This window comes from Siniperca chuatsi, linkage group LG5 (assembly GCF_020085105.1).
Source record: "Siniperca chuatsi isolate FFG_IHB_CAS linkage group LG5, ASM2008510v1, whole genome shotgun sequence".
In the NCBI taxonomy this organism is placed as follows: domain Eukaryota; kingdom Metazoa; phylum Chordata; class Actinopteri; order Centrarchiformes; family Sinipercidae; genus Siniperca; species Siniperca chuatsi.
Genome location: NC_058046.1, coordinates 23,194,737 through 23,214,532, shown reverse-complemented (window position 1 = coordinate 23,214,532; position 19,796 = coordinate 23,194,737). Strand labels below are relative to the sequence as shown.

Below are 19,796 nucleotides of genomic sequence, written 5' to 3'. Positions count from 1 at the left end.
CCTCCATACATCTGTACACGTGTCTCTTGTTCTGTGCCTCTTTCCTTTTATGCTGTTTGTCCGGAAGCTGATCTGTCCTTCTTCCACATCCCTGCCTGATGCTTATCTTAAACTGATTCTTCTCCAGATTACCAAAGCTGTGTCATGCTACTGTTGCTTGCATATTATATTGATGGACTATATTGCATGTTGATATATATTTCTATATACACTGTATATGTAGTGTATAATAATTACACACACATATACATATATATATATATATATATATACACACACATTATATACACACACACATATATACATATATACACATATATATACACATATATATAATATTCATGAATGTGTCAGTTTACAGTATGATGTTCTCATAGATGTGCATGTTTCACATTCTCACACTGTTTTCAAACCTTTTCACTGCATGTTCTGCTCCATATCATTAGTTTAGATTTTTACTAAAATTATTCTGCCCTAAAACATCAAAATCAATAAATATAAATCAATAAGTATCATCAATTAAATGATATGTATACATATACACATACATTTACACATCAACAATAAATCTGGCAAATTTTATTTTTCTGTTTCACTCCTCCACTGAGCTGCTGTTTGGCTGTGTAGCGCAGGATTAATTATTTTCTGTGCTCAGAACACACAGCATTTTTATGTCTTCCCGTCTAAATGGGAGACACTCGCATACACAAGGCCAGATCCTAGGACATTTGTGATGCCCACCTGCCTCTCCTCCTGCCAGATTTTCTATCTGCCTATTTGCCCATCTTGCTATCTCGCCTGCATCTTTGATGGCTGCCTCTCACCTTGCATGCTTCTTTTGGCTAATTCCCCTATTACGCTCTCCAACGGAGGGAAATTAAAACATTTATCCGTCATCTACTGTTGTCACGTCCCTTCACAAACACACACACGCACACACACACACGTATAGTTATGTAACTGTCCGGTCCTCTGTTCTGTCTGTCTGTCCTTTGCTGTGCATGGTTCAGCTACTTTCCCATGGTGCAGTGGGCACATGGCTGCTCACAGATACTGATGCCACTGCCAGACAGACACAAGAGGCACCTCACCTGGGAGTTGAATTAAAAATGTTTCTGACGAGATTTGAAGCATGTTATAGCAACCCAAGTTCATATGGCAACTCAGACTTCACTATTACAACTTACCACAGTTATGTTGAAAGAAACGTGATGAACATGAGCCCAAACATCTCAGTAATGCACTGATGTCTCCACTATTTATTTCGAAATACGGTCAGCTCACGGCTTTGTACACCACAATAGACACTTTAACAGAATACGTTGCATAATGTTGTCTTTTGTCTGTGATGCACTGTTGCAAAAGAGCAGTTTGTACCATAAATAGCAATTCACCTTGTTTCTTTTTCTTCAGACGATACCAGCCATGAACCGGCTGAACCTTCCAGAAGTGATGAAACAAATGCTGCACCGCACCTGCAGAAAACAAGTCCACTCCTGGCTTTGTTGCTGGTCTGCCTACCAGCACTCTTCACTTTATAGCGCCTCCCTCTGTCCTGGAGGGCATTTACACCTAGCGTGGCCTGAATCTGCCCGAGGCTGCAGGGAAGGGGCGGGAATTGGGTGGAGCGTGTTTGCTTGATTGGGCATCAGAGCAGGCTTCTCAAGGAACCCTCTATTTTTTTCAGAAATATATTTAAGTGGTCTTTCTCCGTCTGTGAGTGAAAAAAGTTGATGTTGGAAGTGGGAGAGACAGTTCCCCCTCTCAAACCTTCAACTAAGATGCCAAATCCCGTTTTTTGACACTTAGTGATTCTTATTTTCCCGTGAATTTTTTGTGACATCCCTTTACATCATGTTTATGTCATTGCAGCACTGATGTGTATCCACACACACATACACATATATAGCACATACACACATGCTTACAGTCAAATAAAAAATGCCTCTACACTAACAGTGAATAGCAGTAGGATTTTTAGTTGTGTACAGTAGCAGCATTACACAGTAGGAAAGTGAAGATTCTAGGACTTAGAAAGGACTGTACATACATAAATACATCGTTGTCCCGAGACCTCTCAAGAAGCCTTTCAGAAAATATTTTGAAGTTCTGCTGGGTCATAAGAAGCTGATTTTTGTGCCTCCATTTTACTGAGAAGTGCAGTACAAAGCTAAAAGATGAAGAAATAGGAAAAGAAGAGTAATGGTTGTAAGCAGGGGTCAGAGGGGAAACCACAGCACTGAGAAATACGTACATGGCATGAACCTTAGCCCGCTGAATACAAAGTGTGTGAATAGGTGAATAAGCTACTTACAGCTTGAGTGAGTGAGTGTAAAACCCATGGAACCATGAGGCAACCTTTTCTTGTTGTCCTTTGTGTAGAGCATGCCAGTCTGCTCAATAAAACTCCTCTCAAAGCATTTGGTTCACTCTGACTCACAAAACAGCTAAATTGAAACTTTCTCTCCAGACACTTTGTAGACTGCTATTAAGATTGAGGATCGATATCTTTTGAAAGTTGATCACACAATTTCACGGCAACAGTCACAGTCATTTTACGCAATGTTTACTGAGCTGGGCAGCAATTGTTCTCTCTGTTCCATTTGAGTATTAGTCGATATTAACACCCCCATAAACATTTGCATTCACAGCTTTTTTCTCTGATACTGATTGTTAAAGTGATTGTTTAAAAATGATTCACAGCTAAATTGGACACTTTATTTTTTTCTAAACCAATAAGTTATTTTACTTTGCCGCCAATGGTGTCTCCAAATATTGTCTCTCACATTGCAGACACTGTAAACTTTGTATTTTTGTTTTGTCTGAAATCCACTTAAATGAGAACAATAACAGAGGTCATGGGTGTGTGAAAAGACACTTGGGTTCACAGTGCCATACTTTTTTTCACATCTTTGTCTCTTAAACATAACCACAGCTTTGACCCATTCACTTTATTGCAGCAATTAGTGCAGCGTTTAGAAGACTGATGCATAGCTCCAATTAGTTGAAAACACATTGTGTGAACAGAGAAACTACCCATTTAATTCAACTCAATGCACAGGTCTATTTAGTCTAGCCAGGTTTATGTTAGCACTTACATTCAAATGAATTCACTGTTATAATGATATTCAGCTTCTTCAGCTCCCACAGATGCACATGGTGAGTTAGCATAATGAAAGCTATTATGTCTTTTTTTCAAACAGAAGGGACTTGTTTCTTTGCTTTCAAAGAAGTATGGACCGGTAGAGAAATTAACTCTGCTGAAGCTGATTTTCTTTCAGAGCCAGGTTTTTGTATGAGAAATAGGGCACCAATTGGTTTGAAAAGAGAAATAGAGTAAGAAAAGGAGCACAGGAGCAATTGCATGTCCACCTTCAGCTCTTAGTGTTACTGGTTTAAGTGACTCTTTAATGAGGTTCAAAATGACAGGCATGTGGACCCCATGTTGTGGCAAGGGGAGTTATTTCTGGTATTAAAAATAGATGGTGGAAGGCTTGGGGGGTCTCGGGAGGGGGGTGTAGATTTCCACCGTGGGTTTTTTTAAAGCACCGATGACCTTGCAGTTTGAGAGAATTGGTGAGTGAAGGAGATGGAGAGAATTAGAGGGAGAGATGCACACACAGGAACAGATAGAAAAGACATGGGAGGCAGCCAAAGGTAGTGTGCCTAACAAAACAAAATAAGACAAAACAACTAAAAATCCATGCAACACAAAAAACACCTGATTCAATAATAAACCTAGTGTTTAGTATCATTCTGTCTCAAAAGGCATGCACTGTTTTTGCTGTTTTCATTTTTATGGCATCCCCCCCCCACAAAGACTGCCTTTGCCTTTTGTTTTTTTGCGCTACGGTAACAATGCTATTAAAGCGGAATAGCAGCTCAGCTATGGGGGGTAATAGGAGATGAGGCCATTTAATGAGGTACTAATTTTCAGGAGAACACCACAGGGAATGAGCACCGCATAAGATTCAAAATGGACGCTTGTCAGCAGATTAACACTAGACTTTTATCAGAAACCAGCTTCAATTGTACTCTCTTATGATTACCAATACTACTATTTGTCATTATTGCTATTATTACCATGGTTTATTCTGTACACACCTTAACCTGGGAAATGAGGATCAACTTATAAACTGGATACTGTGTATCCTGAGGTAGTCAACAATAAAACATGTAGTGTTAGGTTAGTATCTGTTTTGTACCTTTCTGGAGGACAAAAGAAAAAAATGAGATACATCATTGTTAAAACTGTATAATTATTATTATTGTTATGATGATGATGATTATGACTATTATTATTAGGAAAACTTCTTGATGTAAATAGTGTTTGATATTAAAGTATTAATTTGGTTCTTATGTCTTTTCTAAAAAATGAATACGGTATTATCTCTGGGTTTTGCGGAGTGTGTACTGTCCTCAAACAATGCATTGTGTGCTTTGGTCCTCAATGCCTAATGAAACTTTGAGCTAATATGAAGGGGAAACCTGTGGGAGCTGTACACCAATGTACAGAAGGCTGGACATTAGCCAAACGAGTGGCTCACCTGTTACATGTTTCAAACCAGTCACCAACCTTCACCATCTCTTCACATAAGGATCCTGCCTAGGAAAGAAACACTTGGGACTTAATAGACGGCTTATTTGTACTTTTTTTGCCTTCAGTGTTTGAAAGCATGTTGGTCAGCTGTTTGCTTTTTAATGGAAGGATCTCGCCAGTTTCATTATGTGGCATGCGCATGAACTTGATGACATGTATAAAAAAAAAAAAAAAAAAAAAAAAAAAAAAAAAAAAATCAAAAGTTTTAAAAAGAAAGTTTTCTTTTGTTCTTATTTTCTTTTTCTTTAAGACGAGTTAGATTTTCTGATCACTTTCATGTTGTGTGTTTTTGCATCCCCATTTGAGTGATGTCATTAAGCTGTGTAGTGACATGACAAATGTACATAACACAAACCATTGTTGTGAAGTTACAGTGGGGGTCAGTCATTTTGTAGTTCAAAAGCAACTTTGTTTTTCCTAAGAATGACTCTTTCTGTACCCATCTACTGAATTCATCCCATGTAGTTGCCGTCTGTCTCTTCTGACTATTCATCCTCTTTCTGCGCTCCCAAGAGAAGGCGTTTTGGGAGTGTATACATCAGTGTGGACGTTTTTCAGTGTAAAAAAATGTGTGAGACCTTTGAGTTTGTGTGTGTGCGTATCTCATTTGCTGTTGCCGCAGTGAATGGGAAGCGGCAACCCTCTTTGGCAACGAAGAGTGTTTCCCATGCCTTAGCCCTTCAGCCTCTGCCCTGGCAGCCCCGTCTGTGTACAAGACGCTTTCTGCCATTGTGCTTTTACACGGAACGGCTGCTGGCGTCGAAGAGACTACAACAGGGCCCTTCACTTTCTCTCCCTTTTTAACAACCCTGAATCACTTGTCCCTACAGTAGACGTTGGTCCTGGGCACAGTTCAAGGATTAGTACACCCCCTCCACGAAATCCTGAACTGGATTGTTAGCGGGGTAAAGCCTAGCATCGATCCAGGTTCTGTGCGTACAGGGCTAAGCCTCTCTTCGTCAGCTCCCTTCTTGCTGATGAGCCACTTGTTCATTTTGTGCACCTGTCCTGTCCCATTCTTCTTGTGCTTGTATAACCTCCACCACACCACCTGCTGTCCTTCTTCCCTCACCTTTGAACCCCGCTCCCACTTTGCCATCAGTGGGGAATATTTCCAACCTGCTCTTTTACAGTATATAAACAACAAAAAAATTTGACAAAAAATTATCTGTATTTGTATATACACGTGTCTGAGCAACTATGAGTAATACAATAAAACGGAAATACATTGCTTTGATCATTGTGATACTCTTTTTCTCTTCTTTGACCCATTTACAGCAGGATGAAACTACGACTGAGATGTACTGCGATCATGGTGTCTTGTAATCAGAAGCACTGTCAAATTTGCCAGTACATTAGGAATGTTTCATGTCCTACTGTAACTAATACAGCAAATGAACATACACCTCTCACTCAAGTAGAATCATGTCTCATCATGTGCGAAATTGGATGCTATCACCATGCATGCACGCGCACACACACACACACACACTCCTCTCTTTACGTATCTCCCTATCCGTGCCTCTGCCTACCTGTCTATGCTGTGGAATAACACCTTCTAAAGACAGACTAAGAGAGACTCCATCCATCAGGATCAGAATAAGACCTTAAACCTCCTTTCACTTCAGTAGGGCACTAATGAGGACACCTAATAACCTTCTGCTGGACCCCATCAGCGCCATTTAGTTTCACCCTCCATTATCTCTGGTAATTAGACTGAGAGCCAGCAAGCCCTGAGGACCACAGGGGGGGAAAGGCCTCCTGATAAGCCAATTGGAGCGATGTTATGAAGATCAGTGAAATTTGACTTAACAGAATATAAACACTGTTCTTTATATGGGAGAAAAGAGAATTTGCTAAATAAAATAAAGAAAGCTCGGATTCTTGGAAGATAGTTATGCTGCCAGTCTGTCTTTGGTATTAAAGGCTTTTTCAGCACCACTGTGGGTCACAGTGAAGATTAAGTAGACATCGCTTTGTAGGCTGGAATAAAACACGTTGACGTAAAAGACATGAAATCTCATCCAGGATGCAATCCTCTCCAATCTCATCCTTTTCCAAAGCTGGTACTTTTTTAAGCATCACACGAAGAAATGCTTTATGCATGAACACACTTGACATGATGAGCCAATTAGTGTCAAGTTGTTCTTCCTGGTGTTGTTTCCAAAGGAAGGCTCTGGAGATGCAGGTGTGTGTGTCTATGAAGACCAATGAAGACAAATCACTGTGCCTGATCATTAAACTGAGGTAATGATAGCTTTATGTGAAGATGTGTCCCAGATGTACTATTAAGCTATGAACATAGTCAAGGTCTGTGACCAGCAGTGAGTGAGAAGAGGGCACTGGGATGAGATAAAACCATGTTACCCTTGAGATGGCAACATGAATGCATGAATGTGCACAGATTTACCTGTGCCTTTGATTCTATTTCTCCCTTTGCCAGTGTAGCTTTCTGATAGAAGAAGTTTTATCTTAACACAATAACAACGCAACTGACAGTCCTGAAGAGGCCACTTTAGTGAAAGGCTCTTGAAGGCATCGTTCTCAAGTCAGCTGGGTTCCTCATTGGCTGCATGGTGTTCCGTTTCCATGTGAACAATCAGTTTGATTGACAGCTCTGAATGATGTCTTCAGTTAATCGCTCCAGTGGTTTGAAAAGGTCATAAATCACCCAATTATGTTGCCCCGCTTTATGCATAGATATTTTTTGGGAAATATTTAAAACGTCTCCGAGGCATATCAACTTAGTCAACCCCATATTTATTGAGAGTGAGTTGGGGGGTGGCTGCTTGTGCCAGAAATAACTGATAAGCTGAATACATTTTAGAGTCTCAGTCACACCGTGGAAATATCAATGTTGATGGGTTAGAAAGTTAGAATTGAATTCATGGTTAGGATTTATGATTTATGACAGCTTTGACATGTTTCAAGAACAAGTTCAGAAAAAAATAATAGAAATAATTACAGAGAGGAATAAAATGGAAAATGCTGGGTAGAGAAAAAAAAAAGGTATTTGAACACAGCCATCAGCACATTGTTTTACAGCAAATTTATCAGAAAAGTACTTAACATTTATTTGTTCTGTCAAAGCAAGTGCAATGTATCTTTCAACTCAGCTGTGTTTGATCAACACCCCATCTTAGTTACTTTCATTGTACTTGCAGAGTCAGAACCTCAGAGAAAACAGAAACTCACAGATCTTGAGCTCGCAGAATGAATGAATGAGTTGTAGAATGTAGTTTACACTAAATAAATCAGGCACATAAACTGCCTCAACCCCTGAAAAGTCTCAGGCTCTATACTAGAAAGCAACATCCTGTAAACAATAATGTGAAATGTTTTCATTACATTTAAGGAAATAGCCTGCAGTAGTGTATAAAGATGTTTTATTTGTATGATTGTTTTTAATCAATTATCTCAATTAGACTCAGATGACCAAGGCTTCTCTCTACGCCTGTAATTCCATAAATCCAAGGTAAGTTACCCTCAGCTCAGGTGGAGGTTACTGCAATGTGTTTCATGCAGGTCATTCTCTTTTACTGATACCTATCACATGTTGACCTTCAGGGCTGAGAGATGAGGGGCTGCAGCCAATCCAGAGGAGGATTATGGGAAGATGTGACGCCACTACAAAATATCAACTTCAGGGGAAATGAGAGACATTGAAAGAGGTGGTGGTGGAAGGTGGTGAGGATCACGTTTGTGTGTCTGTATGTTTTATGGGTCAAGCTTCTATGTCTGATATGGTAGTCTCATTTTCAAATCTTAACTAAAAGGGTTCACACATTTCCCTGTGAAATGTGAACTACAGTAGGATGGATTGTTTTCAGCGTTGTGTGTAGGCAGTCAGCATCTGACAAGTCAAGTCAATTTTATTTATATAGCCTAATATCACAAATCACAATTTGCCTCAAGGGGCTTTACAATCTGTACAGCCAACCCGCTCTCACTCCCAAAACCTCAAATCAACAGCCTGGTCAGCTGCAGTACGCTTCGTACCCCTCTAGCATCATTTCTGGAGGCGCCCCTCTAGCGTAATGTCTTGATGTGCTGTCAAAGTCAGGTCACGTAGTAGAAAGAGTGCGAAAGGTCTGCGTAGGGAGAAGACCACGGAACCCTGCACGTGCAAAACTGACACTAGAGGGGTACATAGAGCGTCATAGATTGAAGCGTAGGGCCACTGACCAAGCTGCACTATTTGACGAGTTGAGAACGTGTTGGTAGAGCATACATACCCCTCGAAGAAATAAATGCAACCCAAACGTTTCACTGTGAAACCAACAGAACACTGGTCAGAGCATGAAAAGTGGGTGGTTTGGTGGCTTTAAAGCAATTCAGTACACAAAAGTGATTACAATGAAACTAATTAGTTTGTCAAGTGTCAAATGGTTGCAATAAAATTTACATGGCACATTTTCCACTGTCAGTAAGTTTAGATTTTTCAATAACATCTATTCAAAGTGTTGATGAAGCTGATATCACTTAATTACAGTGTTCAAAAGCACTGTTAAATAAACTTTAGGGTTGTGGACTTACAAAAACTGTCGAGTTTATTTTATTTTTACAGTATCAGAATTTAATTGTCACTGATGATTTTGCTATCCGAAAATCAGATATCAGAATTAAATAAATATGCCATCAGAGTCAGAATTATATCCTCCACGTCTATCTGCTTCCTTCCTCACAGAATGGAGTTATATTTGTGGGGTACTGCTGTGGAATATGAGCACACCAATTTATCAGCTTTGCCAGAAGGGAGAGGGGCTTTGGTCATCTCCTGAGCAGCTCGTTCCACTCAGAGTAAGTGTGCCATTGAAATGAGAGTATTTCCTGCCAGTGCCCATTGAACGAATGAGGCAAAAGCGATGACAGGGATATTACACTGACATGCCAACACTAGATCATCGAAAAGTCTTTGCCCCGGGGTCATAAATCAGATTCTAATGATTTTGTCATCCTGTTAAAACAATAACTTTCAAACCCAATCTAATTTTTTTGCCTCCATAACCTCTGATTTATGCTTTTAATTTTTTGATGGCAAGAAATACTCTGACACTTGCGCCATTATGATGTTGATGGGATAAATATTGTCACAATTCATTTTCTTTTTCGGGTCTAATTAGTTTACTTTAAAATGCCATTCATCATTACTGGTGTGGATGAAATGTAGAGAGTACTGAGAGCAGGGAGACTTGGCAAGAGGACTATGTTTTACAGTTGACTTCCTGGGAAATAAACGTTGGCTGCATTATTCATGAAGCTCGCCATAACTTTAATCTGATCCTTAATTCAAGACTTTCCTTCTCTGACAATATTTCACCTCACTCTTTTCTTTTCTTTGATGCCATCATCATATTGTATTTCAAATGAGAATGCGGCATGTCTGAGATCAGATTAGCAGACGGCTCGATTTAGTGTTCCAGCTTTTCATTAATCCAGGTATAAATATTGAAGGTTCAGTCTGTAACAAGACATCAAGACAAAAAAAGTAAATAAAATAATAAATCTGACACTAACACCTACATTATAATTGCCAGTATGAATGAACTTTAGAATTAAGCCATTTCACTCCTTTATTTAATAAAAGTTAAAATAGTTGGTAACAGTTTAGAATAATGAACATTCACAAGTCTTCCTTACAGTTTCATATTTCATGGATGGATCCTGAACTGGCCATGCTGTATTCTTTGATTTATATCAACCAGCTGGCCTTCGATATCAACAAACAAAATTATTTAAATATTTTCGGTTCTGCTGTTGTATGCACAAGGTTTCTCACACTGAGTATCATGTAATTCAAGCTCTGAACATTTTAACTGTTATTAGTTGCACCTTTAGACTGAAGGCAGCAAACATTTTAATGTGTTGCACACAATTTAAGGACACAAAGTAAAAATTTACATCCAACTAACCTAACTAGTGGCAAGCACAAGCTGATAGGCTCCTTTTGCAGGGAATGACACTTTATAGCCCTTAAAAGAAATTGCATACATGGATAACCAAGTAAATTGGCAAAAGCATAAATGAAAAGTTCATCCCTCCCCGTATCTGTTGACCTGGCGACAAGATTGTTGGCTGGTGAGAAGCTTACACACAATGCATCTAAATAAGTAACAAGTAAGAAGATTAGTAATTCAAATTAATGGATGAATTATCTTATACGATTTACAGACAGAAATATTTTATGAGGACTGCTAAAACCCGTTAAATTGTTCTACATACTGTCAAGTCCTCCTCTTGTTCAATTTCCCAAAGTACACACGGACAACTAAAATTTTCAACTTAATCACTTTTAATTTTCTTTTTGGCTTTGTCAGTTGATCAGTAAATTAGGTTGTAAACCTTTAAAGACAGAGAAACAAAAGTTACCATTTTGACTAAACATTTTCAAATGTTTTAGTAAAGTTTTAACATTTAACATAATTTTAACATTTTTAACTTGTACTATCCTTTTGTATCTTATGCATTTACATTTTTTCAAACTCAAAATAAAATTTAGCACAAACTCATTTAAACACAAAATCAATGAAGTCAATGCTGCAGTGTGTTTCTTAGCCAATCTACACAGCAGTTAAACATACTTGTCCAATTAAACAGCATTTCAAACATCATAAAATTAAATAAAACATTTCACCGACCATTGGCGTCTTGGGATTGAACCATAGAGTGAACTTGGAGTGTCTTCTCTCTGAAGTTTCTTTGTTTAAATGAATGATAACCTCCATGTTTTTACAGGTGCTTTCAATCAGTGACAATGACTGATCTGGTCATAAGCAGCCAGTTTGCTGCTGCTGGTGCACTCTGGGAAGTGTAGTTCTTTTAGACCTACTCCTGAGATTTAGCTTAACACATACTGTATGTTTAACAAATAATTTATGATACATTCCAATACAGCAGTGCAACATACATGTATATATTTCATATTAAAACTAGCTTTACTTTTTATGTAATCATCTCGTAATTTATACACCATCTCTAAAACTGACAGAGTCCCCAAAGAAGGAAATGTAGGTCTATAATAAAAATTAAATGAATCTGTTATGGTAATACTGTCCAAATTATGCATTAGGAATCATGTTCTTCACTAGTGGATCTTACTAAATGTCATTATTCTGAAGTGTTACTGAATAACATTAATTAAGGGAAAAGGCAAAGCTAATTGTGAGAGTTCTACCTTATATGGTTGTATTAATGCACCATGGAAGAGCATTTATTTATCTTGAACTAGCAGAGTGAACACACAGTATGGGAAATAACTCAGTTTTCTCCAGGCTCAGTATTCTTAGTAAAAGCCTGAGGCTATGGCAATATTTCCAAAAATCATGCAAATGACCCTTCTAACTTCCGCCTCTCTCTGTTCCTCCCTGCTGTCCTCTCTCTCACTTTTTCACCTACACACACAAGCGTGTGCATATTCCCTCTCTCTCTCAAACACACACACACACACAGTATGTACACACATTGGATACATTCTCTAATATTAGCCTCTAATTTTTATTTAATGATATTTTATCAGAAAGGCTATGGTAGAACTGCATGTTGGTAAGAACGTGGTTCAGCTCACATTATACTCAATATCACATGGAACATACACATGCAAACTAACAAAATGCACAGGTTAAAAGGGTAGTTTGTGTTATTAATCAGTATGACAGCAGTTGGATATTTTGAGTCATAATAAAGACAAACAAATATATTAAACTGCCTTCCTCGGCTTTGCAGGCACTCACAACAAGTCTTCACTGAAGTCAGATCCTTACATGAATGGCGCCTTTGCCGACCCCTGACTTTTTAGTCTTGTTGCTAACCGCTCCTGTATTACCCCTAACGGTCAATCCTAAATGTCAGGGGTCACAAGGTCAACATTTAAATATGGCCTTCAATGCCTGCCTGTACATTAACTGCCAAAGTAAAGTACATGAGTTGCCCCAACTGATGTGCTGTCACACTATGTCACCATGCTTTGGGCGTAGGCATACAGTATACTTAGATACAAATAAGTGGTATATATTTGTGACCTCACATCAGTACAAATACTAAAGGAATGTCTATTGGAATAACAAGTCAGTCAGCAGCAGTGAGGATAGTAAGTATTCATATAACAGCACACTCTCCCATTGTATGCGTTTTAGACACAGTATATCAGTGAGAATGAAGTGGTGGAGTCATGCAGTATAAAAGCTGAATACATACGGTATTATATTTTTTATTACGGATTGCTGGATGTTTTTTTATCTGGCCCTGCTGTTTGAATGTTGTGCAAGATAGATCAAGCACACATGGACTGGTGTAATATTTTAAGCCATTTAAATGTATTGCTGCCCATTTCTCATGAAGTGTTGAAAATCTCTTTCTTCACTGAGAAGGTAAGGCTGATGAAACCAATGGCAAGGGGAAGGCTACAGTATTAACATCCTTCTGGTACCACAGAGACTTTACAAAGTTAAGTCTTTGAGTATTTCTAAAATGGTCCTTTAGAGCAACCATTACGTAGCTCTGTACACTGCATGAAATGACTAAGGGAGTAATTTCAGCTAAAATTCTTGTAAAGCAACTTTTGTTTTCATGGGGTCCTGTCCTGCTGTTGTGAGGATTTAATTATCAGCATTTTACATATGGACGCTCTTGCAAGCCTCCACGCAGGTTGTTGAAACAGAGCAATTATCATATCACATCACACTGCATTATTTAGTTTACTGAAAGCCCTACTCGTGTAGAGTAGCGTGTGTACAGGGAAAAGCAAACAGGGTGTGTATCACAAATATTAATAGCCTGAATCACGTTTTGTATGTTACAAAAGACTGTGTAAAAGTTATAGACTTTTTCAGTTCTAGAGACGAAAATGAAATCCAGATATACTTATAAGAGTAACTGACAGAGAGAGAGAGAGAGAGAGAGTGAGAGAGAGAGAGAGCGAGAGAGAGGTAGAGAAAGAGAGAGAGAGCACAGAAAGACAGAGGACAGATGAACAGATGTTCTCTGACAGGTGCAGTAGGCCCAGCTTGGTGTGTGGGCAGCAGATATGACAGGGATTTTGCATACACTCTGTGAGCGAATGCTGTGCACTTCAGTACCTGTCATGACTATAACCTTATGGTCAGATACAAAAGTTTGGGATGGGGTGTAGGAGGATTAGTCATGTCAGTGTTTCGCAAAGTTGATGTAATGCGATCACATCAACAAGAGCGTCTGAATCTGAACAACTTGTACTGACCTGGTTTGCAGTGTTAAAACAATAACACCACATTGACAGGACGTGTTGTATTTTCTGTATTTTCCCTTTAGAAATGCATTTGCTGTGTATGAGGCTGAGACTGTTTACTCTATGTAATGACACTTGTACGCTTTCAGCTTTTCATGTAAGGACATGACTCATGTGACTAAAATCATGAAGAGTTGATATGTTTGGATGTGTCAACATCACAAAACTCTCCTTTCAGCTGGAGCTGCATTTTATTCTGTTTAACCTGCAGCACTCCTCCTCCATTAGCCTGTCAACAGAGTGGCTATCTTTGCCTGTATGTGTTGATTTGGGGTAATTAATGAAAATGGAATGATGACTGGCAGATGCCCAAACTTTTGGTCTGTGTTTTTTTAGCACTTGGTATGCGTGTTGTTGTCCCTCTCCAGCCCAGTTATAAATATGCCATGCAGGCAGGCCTCCTGGCAGGGGGTGATGACCAGCAGCATCAGGGTCAAGGACAAAAGAGACCCAAGCCACTAGATGCAGTAAATTAAATTAGGTAACCCACCTGGAATGTAGCTGTTGAGTGAAGTGCATGTATATTAGATTTTGTGTACTTAAAGCCTGTGTGTGTTTAAGCTTTTGAGTGAGTGGTTGAGAATGTGTTGTGATGGTTGTGGGTTTGGTGGGTAGGTAGATGATGACAGAGCAAAGGTGTACAGTGTGATATGCTTAAAGCAGGCAGGTGGGCACCTCTTAGGTAGGCTTAGCTACTAATTCCAGATAAAAGCACAGTGAAATGTGGTAATGTGAGGCTAAAACCACAAACCTATGCCAGGATCTGAGGGTGTAGTACAGTATGCGAAGATCAGATCAGAGACATGAAATTTCAAAGATAAATCCCTGTAGACTCTGCCTAGAAACTTGCGACTTGACAACATTTATAACATTGTGTGAAAAGTCACTTCACTGCAAAACTGTAGGCAGTAAATATGCTAATTGTTTTTTTAATACAGTGCATGTATTACTGATTTCTTTCGCCGTTTATGAGATTCATAGATTATATACAGGAAAAAAGTACAACATAGAATGAAGCGATGGGCAACACTTTATTTTACGGGTCCATCATTTTCTAATTATCATCTTATAATTTCGTAAGACATTTTCTGAAAAGGACTATGTAATTTGATACTAATTGTAGGGGAAATAGAGAAAGTTGTTATACAGTTAGAATTTAGTTGTGTTGAGTTTATGAATAGATGTTGATTTCCAGAGGAAAAACTGCTCCATTTAAGCCCATTTATTGTTAATTTATTAAAGGGAACTTTATTCTTTACATATGCTGAATTATATGCTTGCCTGTAGACAAATCTCACATTTTTATATATTCAGCTGACCTGCTATGCACTGAATAAGAGACTCTCTTGGTTACACTAGCAATTAACTGGAATTAATTAGTTGGAAGTAAACCAATTAAACACTGTCTCCATTTTTACACGTAATTACTACCAAATTATATAATGCTTTCCAGGAAAATCCTTAGGAAAGACCTGTAGGACCTGTAACGGAGCTACAAATTGGTGAGATGAGGTAAAATTCAGGCAGTGGTTTCTATAATATTGTGTATGAATGAAGGACAGAAGAGTGAGGTGGTAGAAATAGAGTCCATGCTACAAGTGAGCATCAGACACACTCTCATTTTTCCTTTTCCCTTTTGCCCTACGGCATTCATCACATAATTCATATGATTGGATAACAGCTGTGCAGAGCTACTGTGTATCATTTTTTCTAAATCAGTAGCTTTTTTTTTTTACATCACTTTCTGGCCTAGATTGAATCATAGTGGTAATATATGAAAAGAGTATTAATCAAAATCATGGCAGCAATGTCAAGGCCTGTTTCACACAATAATTTATAACTCACATCTATCGCTGAAACCAGATACCAAACAATCCAATAACCACTCTTCTGTGTTTCTGCCCCCTCAGATGGCCATGCGTAGCACTGTAGTTGAGTCAGTATGACCCTCCATGTTCAGTGAAATTGAACAAGCTTATTGTCATTGTATGAGCTGTTTGTTCTCCTGAGAGCTGTGTAATGTGGATTATGTGACTAAACATCATGGCTTGGCTCTGGTGAACTTGACCAGGTTCCGTGCTGACAGGCAACATTTCCATAATGAAATTTATAGCAGTGAGTACTTTTGCTACAGCAGGTGTCATTTTAAATAATATTAATCTGGCAAAATGTATAAAAAAGTAATGATTTGTAGGAAAGAGGAATACTGAACTGCATGTCATCAAGTTCACTCCCTTATTTGCATAATGTAAACAGAAGTACACTATACAAATGAACTCTGGCAGTTCGTGCTACTTATCCTGCTTTTATATTGCTGAAGCTGATGCTTGACGTCAACAGGCTCTCAATGATATCATCTGGCTTTGGTCCCTGAGGGTAGATGACTTATATTCATTTCTTCCACTAAATAATATTCATTCCCTGAATTATAACAGTCTTATTGATTTTCCCTTATTTCTCCCCTGCACAGCAATACTCTTTTACCCTTTTATTTATCTCAGATGTGACAGAAGAAAAAAATATACATTTGGTGTCACTTTAATTGCATAACAAAGTGCTAACTTCTTGTCACCTTTGACTGTAAGAGTGAGAATCCATATGCCACATATAAACCTTTGTGATCAACTGATGCATAACAGAAAAGGCTCCATAGCATCATTTCTAATGTGTTGTGTGTCTAAAAGTTTATCCAGTGAATAAAAAATGATTTGATGACATGGTGTAATAACAATGAATAATACCTATATGTCGAAGGCAAAGTACCCTTAGATGTTATTTCTCCCAAAACACTATTAAAGCTGTTTAGTTTTAGGGTCGTCTGTGATCCCACTGTCTCGACAGTATTGATCAGACTTACATCACTGGACTGGTTTTATTAGATAGCTTTGATTTTTTTCTATTACAGACATCATGTTAATATTGCCAAATCAATGAACATGAATATGAGGTGATGCAGGGAACGTGGGCACAAAAAGACAAAAAATAAAACAGATAGAATGGTGTGTGTGTGTATGTGTGTGTGGCCCCTGTGTGTGCGCACAAGTCTTTCCCTTGGTGTGCATGAGCAGATATTTTGACTATAGTTCTAAGTCACCTGGGAAGGACTGAAAGTATTGTGTCAAAGCCTGTCACAAAAAATCTTCCCTGTATCTCACCACAGCACTGTGCCACACATCTCACACACCAGCATTTGAGATAAATGGACTACTGTGAATTTTTATTGGGGGACATTAAAAAAGCCAGAATCGCAGTTCATCTTGGAAGCCAGAGCAACCATGGAAACTCTCAATGAAGTGTTTAAACACATGTTCTGGGCTGAGCCAGGCAGAGCTGGCTGCGTGGGGTATAATCACAAACAGTCAAGTCTTAAAAAGAGCCCCAATCCCTAAAGGATTACAGAGAAATAATCAGTTTATGTGCACCATTACTAAATGCATACAAAAAGAAATAAAGTCACATAAAGCGTTTTTTTTCCTGCTTTATTTTGGTCCTAACAGCCTATAAGCATTTTAATCTCTTCCTTCAGATAATGGTGTTTTCAGTTCATTTATTTCTATCTTGGCCACTTAGAGCAATGTAACCCTTTAGTCTTCAAATAATGCCCATTAAGTATGCAGCATTTCCAATCAAACAAGTGGAGAGAGTCTCCTGATAGAGATTGATGGCCCAACTAAACTGAACAGACCAGAGGCATCCAAAGACAAAAGGGGATGCAGTGAAGGTCTTTTAAGAATAGTGAAAAGCAAATGATACATTTTCAGACTGTATTCACTGTTAATCAGGGGTGTGCAGAGAAATGAATTGTTCATCCAATTCATGCATTTTCTACACCCACTTATTGAGGTTCACAGGTGGCATGGAGCATCCAGCATGCACTGGGCTAAAGGCTGGGATATATTGTGAACAGATTGTCAGTCCTGCACCTGGAAGAAATCCATGTGAAGATGGGGAGAACATGTACTCTGAGGTTTGGACACAGGAGGTTCTTGCTGTGAGGTGACAGTGCTAACCATTTAGCCACCTTGCTGCCCAGAAGTAACATAAGTAACATCCCACAGGCAATTATTTAACTACAGTTTTCTCATGTCATAATAGTAAACAATCTATCAAATCCAATTATTTCAAACTGTATATGAGCCACTTTTGTATGTGGTTTCAGATGTAATACAAGTCACATTTGTGGGAATGTGGCTCGAAAATATTTCTAGTATTTGTAAAACTCGGTTAATAAGCTTGTCCACAAGCTGTGACTTTAGTGGTAAACAAAGTAAATATGGCAAATAGCTTAATCACCTAGCACCCATCAATGCAGGTGAGCATCAACCTCCTCCAATGCCTGCTGCCGAAAACACAATTTATTCAGCTGCTGCTGCGTTTGGATTCAGAGAGTGAGGTTAAAATCTATTCTGTAGAAGGATGCATGCCTGTGTAGTTCCTATAATAACCAATGTAGATGCAGCAGGAAAGAACCTCACCACAACACCACAGTAATTCTACTCATTCATATATAACAGTGTGGAAAATAAGCTTGAAATATAAGATTCAAAACACAAATCAGATTTCCTTCGCTTTAGATGATTACATGGCAATGTGAAAGCTACGTTTACAGCTTGTTGCTTTGATAAGCCCTTTGATTTAATGAAAATAATGATATTCCTCCCCTCAGATTTAATTTTCTAAGAAGCATGCTTGCTCCACTGCAGGGAGATTTCAGTTCAGGAAGGTGTGACTGCATGGTTATGTACAGAGTAACTCAGCTATTGGTCATAATATGGTTAAGGTGTTGTCTTAATTCAGCTTCATATACAGTTTTTAATAACCTGCTAATCTCTAATATCATCCCTGTTGCCATGAGTAAATTACTTAACTGAATATCCCTGTCCACAGACTGAATGATCAACCCGCTACAAAGAATGAAAAGGTATAACCCCGACCTCCATTGATCAAAATAAATGATAATCTCAATATTGATTTACATAATCTCATAGATAGTGGCTATGTTTTTGTTGTGATCAAAATGCTGCCATAACCCTGTGTGGGTCTGAGTTTGCACCAAATACAAAACCAAAATGGAAATGACTGAGATTTTTGCAGCGAACAGTAACCCAGTCAGTCTTTGACAAAGCCGCAGCATCTTGAACGACTTTGTCATAATGACGGTATGAGTTTACGCTGACCTGAGTTGTAACGAACTGCATCAACTTAAAACCACCCTACTTGAATCTTTGGGTCAAGAACAGATCACTGCACACAAATCTACTGTGGCCAGTGATACAGAGGGAAAGTACCTGCTGATCCCTCGCACCAGAGGTTGTATTTAAGTCATTCATCCAAACAGCCGTTCCCGTAGATGCAATAAAACTCTGGATCCACAACATTCCAACGGAAGCTTGTCTGAGGTCTGTTTAAACCCTGTCACTAAAAGAAGAAAAACACCCCAAAACCAACCTCTCTTGGCAAGCAATTATTTACAGCGAGGAAACAAGCAAGATTCAAATAGATTAAGAAACTCACACAAGCATATGTAGCCGTATAAACACACCCAGAAATATACACATACACTCGCCCACGTGTGTTTCCCAGAGCAGAGAGCCATCGACACCTCATCATCTTAGATTAGCAGGGTGGTCAAACATAGTGGAAACTCTCTCTGTAGTATGTCTGCTTTAAAACCAGTCTGTGTGTGTGTGTGTGTGTGTGTGTGTGTGTGTGTGTGTGTGTGTGTGTGTGTGTGTGTGTGTGTTAGAGATCTACTGTAGCTTTCCGCAATCTTCTATGTCATTCAGAAGGAAAAAGATGTGTCTATATGTGGATAATAAGCTCCTTTGGGGGAGAACTCTCTCCCACTGTAGACCACAAACTAGTCGTTTACTTCAGATGATACACTTCATCCAGGGAAAATTTTTTCCCCTTCTCCTGATCTCAATTATATTC

General features: G+C 38.8%; 1 protein-coding gene across 2 annotated transcripts in view; it reads left to right on the top strand.

The window, feature by feature from the left end:
• The window catches only part of efna5b (ephrin-A5b), a 97,044-nt gene extending 91,207 nt beyond the window's left edge, over nucleotides 1-5,837 (top strand). For both annotated transcript variants that reach the window (XM_044195948.1, XM_044195947.1), the window contains one exon: nucleotides 1,414-5,837. In XM_044195948.1, coding sequence (XP_044051883.1) covers nucleotides 1,414-1,541 — 128 coding nt within the window. In that variant the 3' untranslated portion in view covers nucleotides 1,542-5,837. The remainder of the gene's footprint in view (nucleotides 1-1,413) is intronic.
• Nucleotides 5,838-19,796: the final 13,959 nt, after the last annotated feature.